Source organism: Asterias rubens, chromosome 9, assembly GCF_902459465.1.
Source record: "Asterias rubens chromosome 9, eAstRub1.3, whole genome shotgun sequence".
NCBI classification, from domain to species: Eukaryota; Metazoa; Echinodermata; class Asteroidea; order Forcipulatida; family Asteriidae; genus Asterias; species Asterias rubens.
Genome location: NC_047070.1, coordinates 17,290,045 through 17,316,583, shown reverse-complemented (window position 1 = coordinate 17,316,583; position 26,539 = coordinate 17,290,045). Strand labels below are relative to the sequence as shown.

Genomic DNA, 26,539 nt, shown 5'->3' with positions numbered 1-26,539 from the left:
TTGTTGTTGCAGCTGTTGTTGTTGTAGCTGTTGTTGTTGTGGCTGTTGCAGCTGTTGTTGTTGTAGCTGTTGTTGTTGTAGCTGTTGTTGTTGCAGCTGTTGTTGTTGTAGCTGTTGTTGTTGCAGCTGTTGTAGCTGTTGTGGTTGTTCGTGTTTTAGCTGCTGTTGTTGTGGTTGTTGCAATGGCTGATGTAGCTGCTGTAGCTGTTGTGGTTGTTGTTGATGGTGTTTTTGTTGCTGTTGTTGATGTGGCTGTTGTCGCTGCTGTGGTTGCTGTAGCTGTTGTGGTTGTTGTTGCTGTTGTTGCTGTTGTTGTTGTTGATTCGGTTGTTGTGGCGGATGTAGCTGTTGTGGTTTTTGTTGCTGTTGTGACTGTTGTGGTGGTCGCTTCAAAATACGAATTTGTTGTGGATGTGAAACGTTGTTAGGGGTTACCTGATTGTGCTGCTGTTGTTTGTTACCAATGTCTTCACAAATTTGCTGCTGCTGCTGTTGTTGTTGCTGTTGTTGCTGCTGCTGCTGCTGTTGTTGCTGCTGCTGTTGTTGAAACATTATGAAGGCTTGCTGCTGTTGAAAGTGCTGCTGAAAGTGTAAATGCTGCTGCTGGGACTGTAAATGCTGCTGCTGAGGCAGGAGACTGTGCTGCTGCTGCCATTGCTGTTGTGCAGTGGGTGGGCTCGGAGGTTCCATTCCATATGCTATGTGTGGACTGTTCAGACCATTGCTTGAATCATAGGAGGCAAAGCTTGCTGTTGGGTTCACCGGTGACTCGTCACTGGATGTTGAACTGAGCTCTAGATTAATAATAAAAGTAAGAAACAAAAATAATCCAAATTGTTGTCCACTTTAAAAAACAAACAAACTCTTCAGTCAAATTTATTTTAAAGCCCTTGACAAGAGGTATGGTGGGGGTGGGGTGGGGAGGGGGGGTTGTAGAAACAAATGCAAAAGTTCAGATTCCTTAATATCACTGATCATAAATGTTACAAAATGCCTTTTCCCCTTGATTTTGACTCTGGTCATTGTAATTTTTAAACGTTTCTGGCTTAGTTGAAGTTTTTAAGGTAAAATTTCAGCGGTGTTGTAGATTTTCCCTTGAAATTCAGTCTCTGACAGGGTGCAGAGACCGAGACAGACGAAATGATAAAGCTTGCACTGAATATTTGGTTGTTTGATTGGTCTGCAGGGGCAGCCAGCAACATACATTTTTGGAAGGGGGGGGGGGTAGGTTATAATACATGAAAAGTTGTGAATGACTGAATGAAATAATGACATATATTTTACCAGAATGACGCTGAGATTTGTCAGAATCGTAAGAAACATCTACCGTCATACCTCGACCCCGACCTGGACTCATGGAAGGCAGCATTGTAGTTTACAGCCAACAAAAGGACAACCAACAGAAAGAACTTAAATCTAGGATAGGAGCAAAAAAGGAACAAAATTATGCATATTTTAATCAATAAAGGAAGAATTTGTAGCTTTACCACCAATACATATTTCTAACCCCCCAAAATAAAAGGCTTTTGAACATTTTACTAGCCAGCATGACAACTTGGAGTGAATTTGGTTTAGTCCTCGGCTGTTTTATTTGCCATTTGCCACCAGTGTGTAACTGCAGTAAATAAAGGCAGATGGCCTGCCATTTGAACTGACGCATGTCAATACATGTGACATTGCCTGCCTACCATGCCTACATACATTGTACTTCTCTACTACTGCAGATTCCAGTTTTAAACAAATCCATTGTGACTGTGACTGTCAGTTCGTTACATACAACAGGGATGGATGATGGAGGTAGTTGGCAGAAGTTTACTGCGTTTTGCTACATAAACATGAGTTTTACATGAAGAAGTTTTTGGCAGGAGCATGCACTGTATGGATTTCTCATCAAGGAAGTATTTTCATTCAACAAGTGAAGTGGGCTCAAGTTTATTTGCGTTGGTGACTGCTGATAATATAATATTGATAATGTGTGTGGTTACTCATCTGTGTGATAACTGCATTCAATTGCAATGGATGAGAAATGATCGAACGATCAACAAGTGACAAGTCAGTTCACCGATCAATTGACAACCCGATCCTTCCCTTTGTTTAATATTACGTAAACACACGCACACTTAATTGAAAATGCTCACCGTATTCTCAGGAATAGATAGACAACTTTAAGGCCTTCAACCAACACTCAGAAACAATCAAGGAAACTAGCCTAAAGTAAAGACCACCAATCGTGTTGTTGTCACACATCCTGCAGTCAGTCATGCCAGCCAGTGATGTTGCGTGCGTGTGTTTCCTACCCACAGAGGGCGCTATAAAAAAAAGGCGTTTTTTTGGGGGGGGGGGGGGGGGCGGGGGCTAAACTGTACGCTACTTATAAATTACAATGGAGGAGTGAACGACCTCTTTAGGCCTGCGTAAAACACCGATGAGGGATGTCTAACTGAATATTCTCTTTGTTCATTATGGTTAACCCACCGTTTCATTCCTGACATTATTATAAACAATTTGATGCAGTTATTTCTTTCAATTCACCTCCACGCTATTGTTCATTAATAAACTGTGAATTGTGAAAGTTTTAAATAGCGTCCAGAATAATTCCCAAGCGAGGCGATTAGAGCGATGATGATTTCCCAATAGTCATTATCGGAAACCAGTTTCGGGAGAAAATTATTGTCGCACATTTACACTGTTAATTAGAAAAGTGTAATCAGTGGCTGACTGGGGTTGCGTTCTTTCTTTTGATTCATTATAGGCCCATATGCTCAGGAAAACAGTATTCAACATATCTTTAATTAGTGAGAACAAACAGGATGTATTTAACATAAACTTGGCAGTTCAGTCCCGGATCACCCGTGGATACCCTTCTTGTTGAAGACAATCGCCAGACTGTTTTTTGTTTTAAGTAGGGCCTTTTGCTTAAGAACGGGTGGTAATTCTTCCACGCGGGCTGGGAATCAGGGGTGCCGATGGTTAAGGGGGGGGGGGGATTGAATGAAAGATACTCAAATACTTTTGTTATACCCAAGCATGCCGGGGGGTGCATGGTTGGATGGGGGGGGGGGGGGGGTGGAGTGGATTGAAGGAAAGATATCAAATAGCATATTGCTTAACAGTATTCACAGGTTCTATTTATTTACTATAATAAGTTCTTGTAAATTACAATTACTTCATGATGTTATACGACTACTAAAAAAGAAATAACTTTATATACAACCTGACTAGTGCACTCAGCCTACTTTTGTTCGATAATATCCCTTTTAATACAACCGGAAATGAACAAGATTACTGCTAGGCTTTAGTAAGAGTTTCAATTAAAATGTCAATTAAAAATTTAAATTCTACGAAAACGTGTTAACTTTTAAAAGCTTTTTAAAAATAATGGAGTCAGCTAATGAAAAACAGCGTAGGTTTACTGCAAAAACACCGGACACGTGTGCAACAGTATTGTATAGTATAGTTTATTCATCACACCTTGCAAAGCTAATTACTTATGGATATAATTTAAATGGCTTTCCAGGCTGCAGAGAAACCCTTGGCAGTGTTCGCTCCGTCGCTTATCAGATGTATCTCCATTCTGTTACTTGTTGATATCAGATTCCCGTTCGGCTTCTCGTTACCGCATAAACTGTAGACACAAAAATGACGAGAAAGAAATGATCACAGAACATCATTATGTATTTTGGTATTGGGTGTTTTTATTGATTTCATTTGTATAGTGAAATCTGGCGCGTGATGTGCCGTTGGATTATGATCCTGTATCCTGGTTCATCGTGACTGTGTGGTCGGAGGCAACGTGTCTTCTGCTGCAATGTAAAGTGGTTTGGATTTTTTTTTAAAGATAACATGATGATGTCAATTAATGATATCACTAAAAAATAGCTTGCGTGTCTTTTAATGAGTGCAAGACAATTAGCAGACAATGTTTGGGGACATTTTAGGATAAAATTGCGATGTGAAAGTCAGTGAAAGAAATGCCTTCCCATCACTAATTTGTTATATATCTATACGAGGCATCATATCCGTCTGCATAAACTTATCTCTGGCTATTGGCCTCAAGACGTCCGACTATTCATTTTGGGTAACATTCCTGTTGCCCTGTCCATATTTTAATAGAAGAATTTTAGAAAACATTCCCTTCCTCTGAGTTTACTTACACCATTGGAAGTCTCTCATTTCCAAGACGGATGGTGACTTTATCGTAGTCGCACATCGGGTCGTCTTCGACTTGAAAATCTCGGAAGGTTAGTCTCACACGCTTATTATCTGCAACCTGTGTGTTGACAAACAAACAAAATCAAACATGATATTATTTTTGTCAGTACTAAAGCAACGATGAGAAAATGGAATTAGCTGTTGCAAAACTTCTTTTCAAACCGTTACTTGAAAATGCCTTTAGTTTGCACTTTACCTCAATAGTCCACAGACAGTTGAGACCAGTGGAGTAGTTTTTTGGGTAGCCCGGCGACTTAATGTTGCCTTTCTTTCCGGTTATAATGCCACCGCAAACGGGATCTGAGCACGAGAAGAAAAAAATAGTTATAAAGAAACCGTAAGCAACAATTAGTAAATGATAAATTATACTATATATCACAAATCGCCACGTTGATATCTATTGGCAAACGATTAGTTTGACCGTCTAACTTGAAGGAACAATACTCATCTATTGTTGCCAAGAATAAACCTATCATGTGGAAATATTGTCCACTTCTTTGCCCGATTTCTCCATTTTCCTGTTGTACAGAAGAAACCCCGTAAAATCCTCAAACGAATTCCTGAGTTTATTTAGCACGTAACAAAGACAAGAGGGGGCGAAGCGGGGTGGGGGGGGGGGGGGGTAGACCATGTCCCATCGAGCACAAAATGTTTCCAGTTGGAATATCCAAGACGTTTTTATTGATGTTTTGACTTTGTTAACACATGCAATTTAGTTATAGATTTTGTAGTTATTATTCAACGCATAAACAAATCTTGCAACTTTCCCAAAGCTGGAGAAACATGAATGATGAAGTGGTTGAACTTCCTCTTAATACTTCCTCTGTTTTACCTGTTTCTGCTTTGCCTCCATTGAGTCTGTACGAAGCTACGAAACCTCCCTTATTAACAGAACCATCACTCTTGAAGATTACCCTGAGTTCATTTTCCTCCGACGTTAATGGAGATGGAGTGACATTGCCACAATATCTGAAGAGACAGAGTTAGGAGATCATGAGATGGGGGAGGGAGAAGATGGGAGGAGTTTGTAGAAGAAAGTATGATGGGGATTAAACCAACATAACTTGGAACCTCTTTAATATCTGGGACCAACATTGTTTTAGCTGCTTACAAGCATAACAAGTAGCTAAGCACAACATAATTATGCTTACCGGTTTACGGTAACCAGCCAAAACACTTTACAAGTACCAATGTGACTGTTAGTGATGAGGAGATATACATTTCTTGGTTTGTCTCTTCTGAACTTACTTTGTGCTCCCTCCTGTTTCTCCGTTTGGTTTGACCTGCAGGTAATCCCAACCACACTGCCTCTCCGCTTCAATATCCATGTAAGTTACCTCAAGAGTCACTGTTTGGTCTCTTTTACCCTAAAAGTATACAAACATTAAAACGCAGCAACATTATATTGGGTTGTAATGTTTCCCTTTGAGCAGTCTTCGGCCACTGATTGAACTATCAATCTAACCCTTTTTTCCTTTTCTGGATTTGAGACATTGCATGGTGAGTTATCGATATTTTGGTTTGCGGTAACACCATGTGTATCAAGAAGTTGGTTTTCGTGCCTTATTTCAAAAAGTTTTCGTGACTAGTTTCAGAAGTTTTTGTGACTTATTTCAGCAAAAGGAGTAAGGATAGTTTATGTTCTTTTGATGATGAAGAACAAAAAGCATATCCGAACATTGTCTTTGAAGATGACGATGACACTTACCCGTATGATCCATTCACATTCTAAGTTGGAGCTGTACGGGACTGGCCAGTTTGGTGACGCGATCTCTCCCGACTTTGTCTCCAAAGTCCCACCACAATCTTGAAAGAAAGAAAGAAAAAAGTCAAACGGAATACACATCAATATTGGGCAAACTTTTGAACGTAGGCCAACCCTTTCCCAACACCCCCCCCCCAAAAAAAATATATATATATATACAAAACCAACAACAAACACATAACACAGGCATACTGTTCGAGTGGGATTCAAGTTATTGTTTGTACTCTTTTTGATATTATGTTTTGTATAGCCTCATACACACATAAACATCTTAGACGACACTTCCCATGTGTTTACTGGAAACATTAGTTGAGTGATTTCGTCCCAGCGAAAAATAAAATAACTTATTATAATCAAATAAATGTTAAAGCTGTTTCAATCTCGTAATTCTGATTCGAAGTGTGAAGACATTGTAACATTTGCACTTAATGCAATTACTGCTAAAGCCCTGAGAAGTGGGCGTAATTCCTACACGATTGAAGATTGGCTTTTTGTCCATGTGGGGGGTCATCTGTGTAGAGTCAAATCTCCCACACACAACCCAAGAAACCAGTGCAGGTAAAACACGTCTATACTATAATGAAAAAGAAAATGTTGTTGAAAGCCTATAATATTATATAATTGAATTCTGAACTGTTTCAAGAAGGTTTCTTCGAGAAACGACAGCAACAGCAGCACAGCAGCAGCAAAAGAACCAAATGAACAATCAACAGACAAAACAACAACTTACTAAGCAGCAGCGCCAAAAACAACAGCAACAACATTTACAACAACAAGAGACACAACAGAAGATCAATAATTACAGAACAAACATTGAATATCCAGATCATTAAGTTTGAGATAGTCCTTGGATGGTACTCACAAGTTGGTTGATCGGGACCACTTTCGCCATTATCTCCACCAGAATTGCCCCCGTTATCACCGGTTCCTGGTCCGGGTTCCACGGGTTGGTCTGGGGTGTCGGTCTCGGTAGGTTCGTCGACAGTTTCCCCATCAGGCACCTGGTCGGGGCGTGCTGGTGATTTAAAGTAAAGTTGAAAAATAAGTTACTAATAATAAAACACAACAACAACTGTGCGAACAAGATCTGGCTGTTTTGACACACAACTTACAGTTTCTCTCTTTTTACCTTCAATATAGAGTACAAGCAATCATTTTTTTTAAGAATAAGTTTGACTCTGCCAGTTTAGTTGCAGGAGGATTTGGAAGAACATTATTATGAGATGAATGAGTGTGTGAAATTTTATTGACATAAAAGGGGGAAAATACAGATGTTGTTATAATCTGTCTCATGAAAACGAACAGAGCACATCGCTCGAAACGTCGACTGTTTTAAATGCATCAACTCACGTACCGCACAATTCTCCATCAATACATTGCGTATAGCCGGCAGGACATTGGCTGCACTGTGCTCCACTAACGTATGGCTTCATACCCACGTAGTTTCCGCTGCCAGTGGAAACAAAGTTATATTAGACACTCTAAATGAATTACATGCAACGACGCGAAGCAAGTGTTTACAATAAAAGGAAATAAAGTATTTGATAGAGGGGGAAGGTACTTGAGATTGCAGCCCGGATGAGTCTTTGATAAAAGTGAAAACAAGTTTTGTGCGTGGAATCCCAGGAATTCTTAAGAAGATTTTAGATGGGTACTTTAATGTACAATAGATGTTTTTACATGTATTGGAACATTGGTTAGGGGGGGGGGGGGGGGGGGTATACTGAAAAGAGATTAGTTGGTTACCCTTCACCGTAGTTGCAGACCAAAATGGTGGCTGGGGACCAGCCAGAGAGGCCCTGAATGAACGGGCAGGTTTTGAGTGCACATCCCACAAATGTAGTCTCCGCCCATACAACCTGCAAAAATACAATAAAATGTTTACGATACGTGAATTTATTTTAGAGTAGCTTTGCACGACAGAGGATAAGGTTTGGAGGTTGGTCCGGTTTGTGTTTGAGAAAAGACGGAATTCAGCGAAATGCAGATCGGAATTGGCACCGTTTTGTTGTTGATTTATTTTGAAAATCTCTGAAGACTGGCGGAGAGAAGTTATTAGTGTCCAACAAACCTGAGTGTAATGACCGCATACACCATTGCAGTTACCGTTGTTGTAGTTGTAGTCCTGCACCTCGTTGTACCAGCTCTCCACCATACCGTAGACATCCCAGCTCGTGCCGCTCCCGGCCCATAGATTCTGGCCAATCCAACCGAACTGTCCACCACTCGATGTACCGCCGTGGGCGAAGAAGCAACCATCAGCCCATGACTGGGCCATGTCTGCAAGACCATCATGCCAGTCCTTAAAGGATAAGGTTTTTATAAAGTAGTAGGGTGAACTTTACTCCAGAATTTATGACTTACTTGGAAAAGCGCAAAAGAGAGCTGGGCCCAATTTCATAGAGCTACTGAGCACAACATTTTGTGGGGTAAAAAGTGAATGTTTAATCTTAACACATTTTTTGTCAAGCAAGAAATTTCATGCTAAGCAAATTTTCGTGTTTAACAGCTCTATGAAATTGGGCCCTGGACCCAATTTCCCAGAGCTGCTTATGCAGAAAATATTGCTAGACAGCTAAGTGCTTAGCAGAAATGAACAGGTCAGCAGTACCAAATTGTACTTGTTAATTTGTATTTTGGCATGTGACCTTATTCTGGTAGCTACTTTCTGTGCTTATAAGCAGCTCTGTGAAATTGGGCCCGTTGATATACGAACCACTAAAATGACGACTATGAAATAATGTATAGATTAAGAAAAAGAGTTTATTTTTTGCAAAATAAATTGTTATGAGAAGGACTTCAGGCATGCATATACGACCATAAAATTACGGGTTAAATCCGTAAGCAAAACAAAATAAATAATATTATTTTTATTGCTTATAAGTTATAGCAGGAACAGGTTATCGGTCTTGCATTGTTGTGACTGGTGACCAACTATTTTTTTTTTGCTTAGCAAAGAAACGTGTCAAGCGGATTTTTTGAAAGCTCTATGAAATTGAGCTCAGAGCATATTATTTTTGCAAACTATCATGCAAACCTTTATTAGTAAACTGATGTTAAATTAGTATTCGACCATGCCCCGTGCGAGGACGTATTCCAAACGCATTTTTGTGATACAAAACAGTATATAAAACTAATTGTTCATTACTGTTTTCATCATTGTGATATAATTGTTTTTCCCATTAACACAACAAAACAACTAACATGCAGTCACGTCAAATATAATTGTGTTTCAAGGAAGTTCTCTATTGCAAGCCGTCAATAAATACGGAAGTTCTACCCCCCCCCCCACACACACTAACGGTTTAAAAATAAAAATAAAGCCCAGTGTGTAAAATCACTCATATAAATTCTGAACCCTACGTATAGCCGTGTATAGCTAACTGTGCTTTTGCTTTTCAAGAGTGTGTATACATCTTTAACATACCATCTTGAAGCACACTTGTTTGTGACACGCGCGGTCGCGTGCACTTGCCTAATTTGCATAAGTCTAATTTGCATATGAATAGAGCGCCAAATTCCAACAGGTAATGGCTCGTGCGGTTTCGTAAGTGAAACCCGACACACCCCCAAATGTGAAAGTTACACACACAGTGTTAATGAATAGAGCTGTCAAAACAACGTGTATAAGAAGTTCATGTTGTTGTTTTCAAAGGGGAGGTGAGCTACACTTTACGACCGGAGTTCAGGGGAAAAAACTTGTGAACCAGCAAAAAGAATACTTCCAACTAGTTGCAAATTGTCTGTGGAATAAAACTGTGCAGACATGCTGCTTTATTGACACGCTGGTTTGTTGACATTCTGTTTTATTGAAATGTTTTCTGTACAGTCTGCCCTGTCAACGGAACACGCACATTGTATTGGACTAACGGGACCTACAGCTAGCTCAAATCTACAGAAAAGCTTTCCGGTGTTGGAAATTGTCTGACATTAATGGAGAGACTCGGCTGGAAATGTACAGTGACCAGGGACCTCAGTTTTCCTTCAAACCAGTGATAGTTCTAGCCAGTCACCCAAAAGTTTGGAAATGCAGCGCAGACGACATGAAGCAGACGACATTACTACTCTACGCCACAATTTGCATACACTTTTCCAGCAAGAGTCAACTCGACCTTCAGAATGAACACCGGTTAATGGCAGCAGAGCTAACTTCAAGATGGTCGTCCTGTGTATCTATGGGAATCCTGAACAAGCAGAGTAAGTTTGACAACTCATTGTATGTCACTGAACCTGGTTAATATTGTAAGAGTTTATGAAGTTCATTTGAAATGTTCATGTCCAAACATTATTCTACAGGAACATGTTGCGTATAGGGAAAAAGAGTTGCAGGCAATTAGTCATTCGCCCGGTGCCCAGTAATTTATTTAGCTTAGCAAGTAAAACTGAAACAAAATTAGACACTTTAATGAAATGCGGTCAAGGTCGTGAATTTAATGACACAGGGTCTAAATAATGTGTTGTGGAAGACCTTTTTGTGTTATTATTTCATGTTATTTATTTATTTGGGGGAGGGGGTTGTACGTAGACCGACTACCTGTTTTTTGTAAACGGACTGATCCAATAATAGTTCCGATCCAATAATAGTTGCATCGTGTTTATAGTGTCCGAATCCTGTAATTTTTGTTTTGCTTTTTAGATTGTTAACAATGCATTACGGGGTTGTGTGTATATTACACCCCGAATGTTCCCATACTTTAACACGCTATTGTCATATTGTACAGATTCTGTACCCCCCCCCCCCGCACCCCTAAAAAAACTCAAAAGAATTCCTAAGCTATAATAGATGTTAAATTTGCATCGGGGATAAAGAATATTAATTTTGGTTTTTACCCATACACCGATGTGTGTTAGCACTGTATACTCAGTACTTTCCCGAGTCCTGTGAAAAAATATCACAGGCATGTTACTCGGGTGGGATTCGAACCCACGACCCTTGCAATTCTAGAGCAGTGTCTTACCAACTAGACTACCGAGGTTGCGCGGCAGCTAGAGGCAGTTCGAATCCTATGTTTTGGCAGCGGGTACCGCAACGATATAATAGATGTTAAATTTGCATCGGGGATAAAGAATATTAATTTTGGTTTTTACCCATACACCGATGTGTGTTAGCACTGTATACTGACTATACAGTGCTAACACACATCGGTGTATGGGTAAAAACCAAAATTAATAAAATTCCTAAGCTGTTAAGCCGCACTGTAACGCACCAATTAGCATATTGTACAGATTTCAATACCCCCTAAAATCCTCAATAGAATGCCTAACATTTTAACCACACAAAAATACACTGTAAGGGGGCGGGGTTACCACATTGTTAAGTTTATACTATCATTGTTGTGATCATTTTAAAATCGTATGTCCATTCAATTCGAAAAAGTAAGGCTCAAATAATTCTAGATATAAGCTTGGCATGATAATGAAGTCTCTTTATGTACAAATCATTGGAAAATGCAAATAAATTGTATACACATTGGGCGGGGGGGGGGGGGGGGGGGGGTCGGGTCTAACACGCAGTAATTATCTAAGACCCTCGTATTAATAGGGTTAAGAAATGGAGTGCACTAAAAAAAATACAAAAACAGAAACCACGCTTGTCAACTCAATGTAAAAGTGGTTCCTTATTCACATTGATCGTATACAAAACCCATTGCTTCGCTAGCTTCTTGTGCTAGGCCTACACCGAAAATGTTCTACGTTAAAATAGGATGTAAACAAACGTAATGTACACATTGTTGATAAACAAACCGCGCTGGTTGTGAGGATGGTTGAATGTTGAGTCGGAGCCCCAGAACAATTGAAAATGTTTTGCAACATTTCAATTCAATAAAGTACCTGCCATGATTGGTTGCTTTGTTTGCAACAATTCCAATACTGAATATTTGTGTACGCTATTATTAATACAAACTATGGATAACTGTTTTTGCTTTGCATTAATGGCATTCCGTTTTCCAAACTCAGGTTGTAATATGGGATAACATTCCGTATGGCGCCACCACTTTTTCACTAATTTTTACAAAAAAGGATATCTCATTGAGGTAAATTAGATACTATATTATTTCATATCGAATGAAAAAGTGGTGGCGCCATACGGAAACTTTTCCGTAATATGTCGTATAATGTAGATAGACAAGAAAAATCAGCTTCAAATACGAAATATGAACGCATTGTTGAGTAAAAATTAACTTACAAGAACGACCATATCTGCAGCTGCAGGGCTGACTTGTCCTCTGAAGTCATTGTGAGCTTCAAGCAGTATGAGTTTCTCCTCTACGCTCATACGATTTGATCTGACAGAACTGATTCCAACTTCATGGGGTGCCTCGAAAGTCGCTGCACCCGCCTCCCGCTCGTAATACCGCCGCCCCCTTGCTGCAAGAGGTGGGGCATCCTGTACTGGACCGTTAATGTTGAACTGGGGTTTGTGTTTCATCATGGGTTGTTGTGGCGCAGTTGTTGTTTTCCGTGTCTTAGTTTCAACCCTTGTTGTTGGTGCTGCTGTGCTGGTCGTAACTTTGTCATGATGGTGTTTTGTTGGTCGCCTCCGACTACTACTGCGACGTTGTTTTTTGGACTCTGATTCGCCCAAATGTAGTGACAAGACAAGGAGCACCACGATCAGAACATGAAGGAACTTCATGGTTTTACCCTGATGTGTTTTGCTTCCCACGAGTAAACGCGTAGACGACTATTCTAAGATGTTCAATCATGGAGGTAGAATGTTTAATCAAGTGGATCACTGTGCCCCATGCAAGGTTATTGTGTTTTGTAATCGGGGATTTAAATCTTGTAGATCAAATATTAACATGAGTGAAGGGATGACCTTTGCTCACTGCTTTGATTGTCATACGTCTTATAGGGCATTCAGTTGGGTATTTGCAAGATAATATACTGATATCTTCAAATATGGAGGATTGAAGATGCCAACGAGTGGGAGCAAGACTATTTTTTGTTAAGTATAAACCTCGATTTATTGGTATTTACTTGAATTGCGCAGTCGTAGATTTGACAACTATCGAAAAAGTATGCAGCTTGAACCTTGAAATAGATTTATTAATTAATTTTTCCTCCATGGTACCGGTATTCATGTCCGATAGTTGAATCTATCCTATTGTTTAATTTTTTTTAATAAAAACTTGAGACAACTTTTGCTGTTCTCTCCATCCTGCCAAATATCGCCGTTCCAGTCTCGGTTGTGTATGTCCAAGATGTCAAATATAGCAAACCTGCACATTTTATAACCGGCATCTGATAAAAATTAATCATTGAGCCGTTCATAATTTGGCGTATACATAAAACCTGGGACCTAGTCCCTGTTTGCATCAGCACGCGCTGTAATTGTTCTCAAACAGCGTAAGACAGTACATCATGAATAATAAGACGCGGGTCAATTACACTGCACTTGCAAAACATTTTTAATATTCCATCATTTAGTTTGCATTAATGATGAGTCTCTCACACTATGTGGTGTTACAGTTTCACAGCGAATGTCACTGTGCAGCACTGCACATACTGTGGCGACTCTTTTAGGCGTAGGAAGCAGTTTTGCATCATCAATTATCCTGATAATAAGAAAAGATGATGAAGAAGGAGACTTCACTCTGCCGGGGGAGGCACTCCCAAGTTAGGGTTAATACCCTAGACCTGGCTTAAAGTCTGTCTCGAGTTACGAATGAGCACCGTTTGATTACAAATAAAACCAGAGGCGAAATGGAACTATCATGGATTGCAAGTAATCATGTTGGATACTGCACTGTTTTTCATGTGTCGGGATGTGTGAGAGTGTGAAGATGTTGTTTTTCTTCTGTTCATGCGTTGTACTTGTCGGGGTGTGAATCATGTGAGTTACCGGATGCCTGAAAAGGTCCAAGAAAGAAAGAAAGAAAGAAAGAAAGAAAGAAAGAAAGAAAGAAAGAAAGAAAGAGGGAAACCTTTAAAAATTCAGACTTAACAGAGTGTCAAAATGCTCAGACAGATTTCGAAGTTCGATGATAGAGGTGGGGTCATTGATATTAATACTCAAAAATTTCAATGACCAAAACAAACTTAGTCGGTGAAGCACTGCGTCAGCTGTTGATAGTATACACTAATCCGAGAAACGATTTGTGCATGAATGTTTCTCGGACTTGAGGGTTGGTGGTTGTTTGCGAATGCTTCGGCCAAAAATGCTGTCTGTCACCTCGCTAAATGTGGATGGATTGAGCTTCCTTTGAAAAAACCTTGACAGTTTTGTTTTCAGCTGAACATTTCTCATGTGACTTGTCTTGTATCTTTCTTTTAAAATGTTGCCTTTATTCATCACCATCAACACAAAACAAAACGATGACTCTATCTTTAATGTGACTCAGTAAAGTTTAAATTGCCATTGCATTGACCCTTCCATATAAACGTGTTTTCTTGCAAGTATTGACAATTTTGTGAAGTGCAGGAACATGGCGTCAGAAGTATCGTTATTAATCGACTTTAGAATATCTAGACACATTAGGGGTAACAGTATTTGGTTACGTTATAATGATTACTTGAGTCCACTGCATTAAGAGACTAGACTATTTTTCTTATCATGCGGCCTCAATACAATTAGCATTGATTTGAATTGAGAATCAAAGTGAAACCTCAACCGCGTTGCATGTAGGCCTATAGCGGTCCATGTTCCATCCACGCACTAACTTTTCTGAGACGACATCGAGAACATACGATCTCGAAGTACAGCATTACCTTGGTCCATCCAAGTTGCAACCCAAGTCGACATCGCATGTCACCCTTCATCTAATGGTACGCATTTCAGTCCATCTATGTTTGATGTTACCTGATGTATACACGTATAATCAATATTGATGCATCACCAATAACTGACAAGTTGTGCAGTCCTGTGAATGATAGCTGTGCTCCGATTTCTCTAATCACACTCGGATCTTGTTTTGTTGGAATCTTTTCGCGGTCTCTTATTTCTCTCTCCAGCAATTTATTTCAACGTCGAGTCACATAGCTTTCCTATTATGTCAAACGTTAAGATGGAAGGATATGGGCCTTTTAAGCACGGAGTCATACCGAGGAATTTAATCACGTTTGTACGTGTCAGTCAAGTCCACAAGTGTCACCGACACATCTTAATAACAATCATGCACTCTATCTCAAATACTCTGCTATTACCATTTTGTTAGTTGTGTCATAAATGGGGTAGACACAGACGATTTTTGATCTGGTTGAATCACGTTGAGTTTAACTAAGTGGAGGCAAACCGCGGATGGCTGAGGTAGATTGTTCATTGCCTGACACTTATTGGAAAAACATTTTCTTCTCCGGGCAAATGGTCGGCTTTGTAATTATTTATGTGTGGAACCGTGGTGTTTGTAAGACATAAGTATATAAATGTTCAAGTGCTGGTACAGTTAGAGGTATCGAAATGTTGTTTGCTCTTCTTCGGAGAGTAAGTACTGTTGTGACTCTACTCAAAATTGTCGACTTTTTGAGTCAATAGCAGGCGTCTTCTCACAGGTTCTTTTTCATCCTGCTAAGCAGAAATGAGCAGGATACCAGTCAAACACTGAACTTGTGGCATGGTAGTTTGACTTGTAAACTCATCCTGTAAGCGTGTGTTGCTAAGCTACCTTTTGTAATCAGCTCTATGCAATTGGGTCGCAGTCACACAAGTTCAACTAATTCAAAACTTTTAAGTTCTAGGGGGGGGGGGGATATCCTTTTAAAAACTATGCAGGTTAATTCTATCCTTTTATAAAGACCGATGTTTTTTTAAGAGCTGGTCCAAAAACAGTCCGGTAGGAATGCCCCTTATAATCCAATTATTATTATTTAATAACTGTTTATGTCCATTCTCGCTTGAGGTAGCTAAGTCAGCAAGGGAAATAAAGGTGCTTATTGGTTGGATCTCATATCTCGGTGTTCCGGGAGGTCCTGAAAGCTTTTTATATTTTTGCAAAGTTGGGATGGAACGACCGTGGGTTTCGAGTTGTCTTTAACCCTCCCAAGACAAACTCTGTTTGCACTGTGGCTCCGTGATGTCTCAGGATTATGATTGGAGTGGGTATTTATTTAGCACGTGAAAGTAAGACTCAGTGCACCAAGATGTGGTTCTCTAGCGGGCGAATGCGTAAATCATGTAGTGTAAATTATTGTATAATATTGACGCACCCCCTTTAAATCAGTATTAGTTGCCTGCCTTCGTTTTCTTTAGTTTAGTTTTGGTAATATTAGCAGTTTTAATTAATCGTTGTTGATACCATGGTGGAATTTGATACCGTTGTCTGACTGGCCCCTTTAGTCTATAAGTGGGTGTTTGTAGGAACTTGGCCATTTAGGTTTGAACTAATGTCTCAAATAAAAGACATAGGTGTCAACTTTCACTAGCCAGACGCGGCAAGAGTTCTCTTCCGTTTGAGAAAATATTACATGATTGTTGTTCTCTCTAATTTCCCTTTTTTCCGGAGAGACGGCCATATCAAACTATGTCAAGACGTCTTCCTTGGTTAACTGTCTATTTGATTTGTAATTTTAAGAGGCTCGACTTTAAAGCCAAATTCAAAAGCTTATGAGAAATTGCTCTTTACCACACGCGAGTTTTCATAAATAAATGAAATAAAACTCAGCTTATTTTTAAAACATGAGCCAGAGGAACGTACGATCGTCACAAATAAAATGCTATTATTATTGTGTTTTTATGTGGATAATAAACTTGGACATTATTCTTGCAACAAATGCATTTACTATGCAAGAAAAGTATTTTTTTATAATTATGCTTTTAAAACCGTGTACACTTACACATACAAAAATCGAAGTTAATTCGAGCAAATCAGGGGCTGTTTTGTTGAAGGCACTGACCGGCAACCTGGTCGACTCTTGGCGTAAGGTTGCACTCTGACGCTCCCTGGACAGGGTGCCAAGAGAGAATCTAGCCCAGCGTCACAAAGTGCCGAGAGAGACTCTCGTTTCACTCCTCGTCGAGCCCCAAGAATTGACAGATTAAATTGTATATTAAGCTACCGGAGCTTGAGATTAAATGTTAAAACGCACGCGGCGTAATGAGGCTCGTCGCCCGCTTTCTGCCACCCTTGGCTTTCAGGAGTTTAACCTCAGAGGATGGAAACTTTTCATATTAAAACTGGCTTGGATTTGATCTTTGGTGTGAAGTTGGCTTCGAGGATTTGTTTATCTTTGAAAGTAGGCTCACGACACCTTGAAAGAACAGTAAGCGAAACAAAAACTATTTGCATTGAATTTGAATAGAACGGTCCATGGGGATGTCAACGAAGGGACCGCCATTTAATAAATGTGATGTATGTTAGTTTTAACATAGAGCAAGGAGACATCAGCAAGCGTTTGTTGAGATATCTAAAGACCTTTTCAATTCAGAACACTCCTTGAGGTTCAGAATGTTGAGCCGGTTTGGGGGTAGGGGTCGCTAACCTTCCTAGGGTGGTCTCTATTCTCGTAAAAAATGTCAAATTATGATATTTTAATAGATTAGTCAATGTTTGAAGTGTGTGAAGATCTCCTCTAGTTGGACTCATACCTCCGGATTTACCCTGAACGTACGACCCACCAAGATTGTTATTTCTCTGGCGCCCTCTTGCGGTCACACTGTTTATGCTTCCTCCAAAATACTGTTGTAACATTTCACGCTCACACAAATCGAACATAACAGACTACTAGATCTAGGACTTGGATCTACTGAAACAAAAACGTTCCTATAAAAAATCTTTGCCCATCAAAACTGATGTGAAGCCAGCCATACAGCGCATTTCATTGAATTTTAATTAAAGGTAATTATTGTCAAGTCATTATAATGGAAGTCACTTAATGCAATTGGAGCATGTCAGGGCTGGATTTCACAAAGTACAAAGATTCATCTTAAGATGAGTTGTCCATAGTAATTTGTATTGTGACATCACATTTTGTTTCGCAATTAAGATTGATACACAGTTAAGATTGATCTTTGCTCTTTGTGAAATCGGCCCGTGGTCAGTAAACAGTGGCAAACATTGAACTTGGTAACTGAATCGTTCCCCCTTTCAAGCCACACGGACAAGGTCTCAACATCAAGTCATACAGGTAGCCATCGGTCTACACATTTTGATAACTAGTTTGGGTGTCTTGGTAGACTGGGAAATTAAACGGGCAGAGAACTTCATCATACTTGCCTATCATCCCGTTTTGTCGAGCGACTTTGATGGCTTTAAGCTGTTGTGTAGACTTACTTTTTGCTGTCGAGAATAAATTGATTGTAAATTATAATGTTGTTGCCTTTCAAGTGTTGTGTCATGTCTCCGAAACATTGCTCTGGATGTGATAGAACACTCCGTCTTTATATCGATTCCACGTAAGGGATTTGTTTTCTATATACCTTTTTCACGATGCAGGATCCTGGCTTAAATCTGGTGATCAGATTGAATCCATTCACCGAAAGACGAACAAGACAAGTCACGATCCGCAAAATGTTGCGTTTAAATTGATTAAAACTAATCATGTTGACAGAGAGGTCGTAAACAAAATAATGATTGAATGATTTGTTTTGTTAATTATTAGTGTTAACTTCATTTATGGCCTTTGCTCTTTGGTGCACACTGGGAACTTGTAAATTGTGATGGAATGAATCAATTAAACTGAACCACAATTAGAATGTCCATTTATACATCTTAGTACCGCTTCTTTTGAAAGTATTTAATCTATTAGCAAATTATCATTTGTCTCCATTTACGACCATTGCGCAAATTACCAAGTTCCATTTATGATAATTGAGCAATCAATTTCCTCCAATTACAACGGTCATTTATTAGCAACTTATCCGATGCATCCATTTATGATCTTTGAGCAAACTATCAATTGGTCCTTTTACAATAATCATTGAGCAAATTGTCATTTGCCTCCAATTATGACAATGAGCAATTTATAAAATTCACACGTATGATATTTGATCAACTTGTCAATTGTCTCAATTAAAGGCAGTGGACACTATTGGTAATTGTCAAAGACTAGCCTTCACAGTTGGTGTATCTCCATAAAATAAAAAACCTGTGAAAATTTGAGCTCAATCGGTCATCGAACGTGCGAGATAATAATGAAAGGAAAAAACACCATTGTCACACGAAGTTGTGTGCGTTGAATGGTTGATTTCGAGACCTAAATCTGAGGTCTCGAAATCAATTTCGTAGAAAATTACTTCTTTCTCTATAACTATGGCACTTCAGAGGGAGCTGTTTCTCACAATGTTTTATACCATCAACCTCTCCCCATTACTCGTCACCAAGTAAGGTTTTATAAGTATGCCAATAATTATTTTGAGTAATTACCAATAGTGTCCACTGCCTTTAACATTAATCAATGAGCACATTAACAGAAATACATAGTCATCAGGAGAAACAATTTAAAAAAATGATCACCACTGCTCCCGGGCAGTGACAGGAAGTTCCAAGGAAAATGTCATGAAATGTATTTATTCACGAAGATTCACATTTTCTGCACGCTTCCAAATACTAAATTCTGCCAAGTGTAACAAAACAAACAGGAATGTATCTCACTGAATCGCAGTGGAAAAAATCCATTAAAGACATCCCAGAGCAGACGTGTGAGAGCATGCCCGTATCACGGGTACGTCGGACTGGCACGGATAAAGGGGGTTATCAGGTACACAGAACAACGGGGAGAAAAGGTGTTTGGTGAAATTGATTTTTAATCGGTCCACCGAGAATCTCTTTGATGGATCGGTCGTGTCCGAGAGGCAGAGCGTTGAAAACGTTTAGTACAAGGACTGTGTAATAAGCTTTGAATGTATCAACCACGACTCTCCGGATCAAAATAAGTGAGCATTGCCTCAAACTTTCACACAATAGATAGCTGTTGAGATTAACTAGATACGTGAGGCAATTTCAGACCTGTTGGTCTAAAGCGTTGCTGACTTTAACGATACTCCCGAACTGTCTTGAAATGCCGAAATCAGACTTTGTATTGCTGGGTAGGTTTGTACTACCAGCAATTAGCCCATAAACCTCGCAGCTATTACAAAAACACAGCTTGCGTTCCGTTTTTATGTTCGTGATACGAATCGGGGGTAGTCAATTTGGCAGCGGGAATTGCTCAACTTTAATCCTCATATCGGCGGGGGCTAGAAGTGCGGTTAACCCCCAGTTATTGGAGGAATCGATATGGCTTGTCCTCTTGGTTTTGTGTACACACTCACTCACCGGACCAGGGAGAGGGCCCACCGTGGAATCACACTCCGAGTTCGTTTGAATTTGAGTACCGTCTCAACCCTTCCCTGCGGGGGCAGAGCAGGGCAAGATCCCCCGACTCGTCAAGACGGACGGCGTCTTAGCGATTATCGAGCTTTCAATGAACATCGCGCTCCGGGCGACACGAGAGGCACTCCGCAAAATTGGAGCACGGCCTATTTTCAGCTCGGTGTCTTTTTTGTATTTGTCAGGGCCTCGCACCATCTGCAACAATATACTCATCTTTTTTTTCACAGTTGGGAAAGGCGGGGGATGTGAAGCTAATTCTGTGTGTTGATTATTATCACTTCGGAGGTAGATTTAATCGTCTTTGAAAGCACGTGGCACAAGACACAGAATTTTGTTGGGTCTTTGAAGTATGATGAAAAATGAATGCACGTAAAATAAACACACAGTTTGTGGTGAGACGCCACCTAGATACATATGTAGTCGGAGGAGACTGTTTGCCCTCCCTCTTTTATCCTGGGAGCTTTCGAGCAAACATCGAACATGAGCTTGGCATGTACTCACTCCATTCAAATTTGACGTTCGCTTTTTGGTAAAGAAGTAAATTACAGTCTCTCAAATCCCTTTGGCTGAGTCCATTTAAGAGAGAGATAGACGAGGAATTCGTCTTCTCGTGTTGTCAATATTTGCTCCGGTGTGGCTGAAAGCCAACCTGCTTTCAAAATTAATTCATAGTTACAGCAATATTCGTACTGACAATTGTAGAAGCCCCAAAATTTCATCAGTATTGCATTACATCATCGAGTGACATCAGTTTCTTTCACTGTGCAAAGCTTTTTAGCACCAATTTTTGTCCACGAAGCAATGTAAGAGCTTTTATATGATGTTACTTTACGACACAAATTTGGTGTTGTTTGTTTTCAATTTGTCCGCTTCTTGGAGGAGAGGAAGAAGAGATTTTGAAGATGGATTAAGACGAACTAAGGAATCTTACTCCAGGCCAACTGTGCAAATATAAACAGCTGTAATTATTTGTTGTGTGGTGATTGCAGAGGAATTTTTGGCAAAGCTCAGTCAGTAACGAAAAACAATCTCTTGTACCCTATTGTTTCTTATCAAACTGTACGACTTGGCTGAGAATAGGCCTGTGAAATTACGCTTTATCAAGCCAGATTTAAGTATGGTGCACAGGAAAATATTTTTAAAAAGGCGACTGCGGAGAAATTTTATTTTACTATAAAATAATTGTGTGTTGTCCTGTAAAAATTGACATGCTATTGAGTAATGACATAATATGAAGTATACTTTTAAAACCCATAAAGACAAAATTAAATCAATTGTCCTTTATAAAAATAGGAGTAACTATAATACTTTAGTAAATTTGTAGGTACAGCCATGTGTTAAATATCTTTTTGGAGGAGTGTTGGCTCTGAGAAGAGCCGTTTTTGGTCTGGAAAATTCTTTCTTACATGTCTTAGCACTCGTTGAGGTAAAAACAACTAACTTAAATGCATGTTAAACTATAGCCAGGAAGTTGTGTTGTTATTTTGATACCGTTCTTGTAAAAATCAATCTTATAATGCCAGTAAACATTTTGAGCCACAAGTCATGCCTGCGGTCTCATGAGCCCCCCCCCCCCAATTCGAGGCCTACATGTGGATGAGTTGTGCCCCTTGTCATTAATACGCGAAAGACCACAGGCCAGTGGTCGGAGTTTGCATGAGTTTGCAGAAGGGCAGCAGTATCATATCTGATGATGTCGAGGGATGCTATCGCCTTGAACCTGCTAAAGGAGGATGTTACCCGACTAAGGTGCTGAACCGTAATGCACGATTATCGAGGGCTAAGAAACAATTCCTTCTGGCTTCAACCTGCAATGTATGGACAATTATAGAGACGGAAAGAGAAGGAGGATCTGAGATCTGATTTAATCAAGCGAGAAATTCATGTCAGTGAGATTGAAGAGGGTGGAATAGTTCATGACGACTCATAACAATGTAGAAAGTCCTTGGGCAGGACTGTATTGGCACATCTCAGCCTGGAGGAGTATTTCACAAGCTGCCATGGCTGGAATTGGGATTTGTTGTTAGTTCATTTTTGTATAGGTTACTACTTAGGGTTCGCCCTTAATTTTTGTAGTGACCTGCCAGCAGGACAGGTCAGCTTGTCATGTCACTATTCTGCCATTTTTATCTCACTAATTCATACTATATAAGGCTTTCTTTCATTAGTGTCACTTCCGTGGGACTTGTGAATTGAACTAAACTGCGCCAATAAAGTATCTAAACACTTACAAATGGTCAGATATATCGGAACCTGAAACAGTATGCCAAAAAATAATTATTAATTTCGAGTCACCGTTAATTTCTGCACATTTTGACACATCTTGTGTTGCGCTACGATGTTGTTTGGTGGATTTACGGGCACTTGAGTGGCTTAAGGTCGAATTTCAAAAGTTGCAAAAGCCCCTATTCAAGCTAAATCGTTGTGTTGTGACGAGTAAGATCGGCGTTTCTTTTGCCCGCCTTTTATAAATGATTTGTTTTGTTCGCGTTTTGGATAAATCGGTTGCGATGAACATCAGCAATAATTGTCAGTAACCAAGCAAAGGGGTCAAAGATGGGAGGCATACAACAATGGTAAGCAAGGAAAGGTGTTTCAAGATAACAGGAAAGATGGCTCAAACGACCAAACAGGAAAGAGGACGGACCGTTGGTTTGATAGAAGCCGGTACGTCGATGCGAGCTGCAGCTCATCAGGTGAAAACGTCACCAGCGACAGTCAGTAAATGGTGGAATCGCTACCAAGCTCAGGGAAATGTGGACGACCTGCCAAGGAGTGGCCGTCCGAGGGTGACTTCTGCAGCAGAAGAAGAAAGTGAACAAAGCCATAAAGCCTGACACCACTCTCGAGGGGTTTGCGACGCATCCTGATCAGGAAATGGCAGTGGATTGACCAGGGACAGATCAGAGGTCTCATTGAGAGTATGAGAAGACGACTCCTTGCCGTTCAGGACAATGATGGAGGACACACCAAGAATGGAGGACAGGATAACAGCAGTTTTAGAGTTAAAGATACGGCAATTAATTTCTTGGTCATGTAAACGAAACGAGTTTGTGTCTTTTGTCTTGATTTTGTCTGAGTGTGATGCTTATGTGAGTTCCCTTTTGGAATTGGGGTGAATAGGGGCTTTTGCAACTTTTGAAATTCGACCTTAAGCCACTCAAGTGTCCATAAATCCACCAAACAACATCGTAGCGCAACACAAGATGTGTCAAAACGTGCAGAAATTAACGGTGAATAGAAACGAACAATTAAATTTTTGTATACTATTTCAGGTTCCGATAAATCTGACCATTTGTAAGTGTTTAGATACTTTATTGGCGCAGTTTATTATGAAACAGTGTGTGGCGATGGGACTTCAGCGATTGACAAGCCAGAAAGACAGTTGGACATAATTCTGACTGGTCTTCGGCGTTTCTTTTTAACCTGGTCTTTGGCCAGCGGTTAAGGGATATTGCTGATAGTTACTACAGAGCATGAGACACTGGCATCAGTAAAATCAGCTACAAGAAGTTCAGTCATACCGATAGCCATTGTTAATATAATTACAACATGTACCGCATACAAACAAGACCAACATCAGCGAAACTTTAGGTTTGATAGCCAAGTCCGTTTTGCAGTGAGCTTGACACTCCAGCTAACAACTGCCTGATACTAGGTGACTTTAATGCTAGACTGGGTATAGGAATGAATATATCTTCGGCATTAATTTCAAATCCACTAGATACAGGGATAACCTCGTAGATATTATGAATGAATAGCATGTGTGGTTGCTGCTACATCATGTTCCTAAAGCCCAGAGGAAATATTAGACGCTCTTGAGTCACGGAATCTGATAATGGAAGAATGATGTTCTCATGAGGAGGAAGTGTGGGAGGTTTTATCTCGGATGCTCTAAGTTCCTGTTGCAGTGAGTCCAGTCTGATGAGGGCCCTTATAAACAAGTAGTGCACGAGGAAACTATAGTAGATTCTCATGAAGACGGAGAAAACGGCGAAAGCCACCACACTGGCCGAAGCGTCGAGCAGTACAAACCGAGGCACCACTGTCACAAAATAGATTTAAATGGTGTCACCGAAAACATTACTTACTAACTTGGTATTTTTCCACCATGCATAGCCTTAAGTATTAGACGTATAAGGTTGAGGATAGGAATATTTGTATCAGTGAAGAGACATAAGTACCGAGCTGCGATGTATAAGAGGTTATATCACCTAATAAGGAGGCAATAATGAGGACAGGAAGTTGCTCGCTTCCTCGGTCATACTTGAGGAGGCCTGGTTTGTTGTGAAATAAGATTGTGTAATTCATGGAAACTTAAAGTGAGAATAGTATACAGTGACACTGCATGAAGCCAATGTGAGTCTTTAAACACACCTTAAAAGGGATAAGAGTATAATACGTATTGTAAACAAGGTACTCCTGTCAGAAATTGAAAACAATTGTGTCTTGGTGAGTGCAACCTTATGAGGTTTCCGTCGAACTTTACACCTCTTTGAACTGATCTTTCTTATCATCCAACCCAAGAGCATACCTTTTTGTGGCATATGAGAAAAGTTACCAGAGTTTACCGGTTTACTGTAAGCCCAGCACTATATACGATTAACCACACACCTGCAAAGTCACGCAGATCAGTCTCGATATCTACGTTATCAATCTTTGTTCCAAAGGAGATTATTCACTATAAAGGCCCATAAGGTGCGCCACACTGGGGTAAGAACCATCGGATTGTAATGTATCAGGCTGCCAGGGGCACAGACGCTCACAACATTGAGCTCATGTCCTATTTCCCTGCTTTAGGGACATAGATATGCATAGGCATATACATCATACTGTGGGCCGTGTGAGAAGAGTAAACAGGCAATGTTTGTGCCTCTTGTCTCCTGTCAGGTCTGTAAGAGAGAGGGAGCAAGGGAGGACACGATCTCGGTACGGGGCCTTGTGGCAAACACGACGGACATTTGGGAGAATCTTTAGAATGATTGCTCGCGGAGGAGCTTTCTGAGGGGGGAAATCCGGTTGACACACCACTGCTTACGTCACGCTTGAGGTCCCTACGCCGTTTGAGCCTTTATGGTGATTACTGGGGTTAGGCTTGAGATGTGATGGTATAGGAGTACCTGGGCCCTAGTCATTATAGGCACTGGACACCTTTGGTTATTGTCTAACCAGTATTCTCACTTAGTGTATTCACACATATGCGCACAATACAAAATCTGTGAAAACGTTCCCTTAATTGGTCATGGAAGTTGCAAGAGCGAATAGTTCGTTTGTTCATTATGCTGGTTGCCTCAAACGTACAAATTGGACAACAGGGATATCCAGTGTAGAATTTGTGTTCATGTTTCCAGTGATTAAAAACAAAATTGGTTATGCTGTGCATTAACATACACTATTTGTTTCCGTCTGGCGTTACTTGCCATCTGGTTAAACTCGCCCTTCTAATAATATTCTTCTTCATCTATTGTTATTGGGCTATCAGCTTGACTCAGTGGTCACTCACTGCTGCGGACACCTGTTCGAATCTCGGACCGGAGCCCTGTTTAATATCAATCCCCATCCGACTGCGTGTTTTCCCACTCTGTTGGGGGTTTCGTCCTTCCCCACATCTGAAACTGAGTAATTCTTCATCAATTCTCTCTAATAAAACATGTGTCTTCAGACGGGTCGTAGTGTTTAGTCGAATTTAATGGTTTTTGTTGTTTGGAAACGTAAGGCCTCTAAATTTTGCATTTATACCACAGGTCCTTTTGATTAGTAAGCAATTTGCAACAGCTAATTCTATCTCCTCACCAGGTAAACAAATAAGGAAACTCAATGTTTTCACTGTGTCATTTGGTGCTCGTTTTTAAACGAATATGCAAAAACCAGTGACGTTAATCCTGCCCGAAAGAACTGCAAGTAGTGACAGCGGAAGCAAACATTGTTTCGACCCGAGGCAACGTTTAGAAACGCTTACGACGAATTCGCCATCAACAGACTTAATATCAAGAGGAGGTTTCCTGCTTCACTAAGTACGGAAGCAAGAGGCAGTGGAAACTGTTTTGCATCGTTAAAGGCAGAGGACACTATTGGTAATTATTAGCATTAAACTGTACTTGGTGACGAGTAATGGGGAGAGGTTGATGGTATAAAACATTGTGAGAAATGGCTCCCTCTGAAGTGCCATAGTTTTCGAGAAAGAAGTAATTTTCCACGAATTTGATTTCGAGACCTCAAGTTTAGAACTTGAGGTCATCTAAACGCACACAACTTCGTGTGACAAGGGTCTTTTTTCTTTCATTATTATATCGCAAGTTCGATGACCGATTGA

The 26,539-nt window shown here is 40.2% G+C and overlaps 2 protein-coding genes across 2 annotated transcripts; both read right to left on the bottom strand.

Annotated features, from left to right (window-relative positions):
* Nucleotides 1-155: 155 nt before the first annotated feature.
* On the bottom strand, nt 156-2,263 carry LOC117294307 (GATA zinc finger domain-containing protein 10-like). Its single transcript, XM_033776667.1, has 4 exons — nt 2,139-2,263; nt 1,285-1,416; nt 239-794; nt 156-204 (listed from the first exon to the last, which is right to left on the bottom strand). The coding sequence occupies exons 2-4, from the start codon at nt 1,367-1,369 to the stop codon at nt 156-158; spliced, it is 690 nt and encodes a 229-aa protein (XP_033632558.1). The 5' UTR covers nt 1,370-1,416; nt 2,139-2,263.
* Nucleotides 2,264-3,186: 923 nt separating this feature from the next.
* On the bottom strand, nt 3,187-13,819 carry LOC117294847 (cubilin-like). The gene is made up of 11 exons (XM_033777384.1): nt 12,165-13,819; nt 8,049-8,279; nt 7,724-7,836; nt 7,332-7,426; nt 6,840-6,992; nt 5,921-6,018; nt 5,461-5,579; nt 5,045-5,181; nt 4,409-4,512; nt 4,155-4,270; nt 3,187-3,625 (listed from the first exon to the last, which is right to left on the bottom strand). The coding sequence occupies exons 1-11, from the start codon at nt 12,612-12,614 to the stop codon at nt 3,502-3,504; spliced, it is 1,740 nt and encodes a 579-aa protein (XP_033633275.1). The 5' UTR covers nt 12,615-13,819; the 3' UTR covers nt 3,187-3,501.
* Between the last annotated feature and the right edge of the window lie 12,720 nt (nt 13,820-26,539).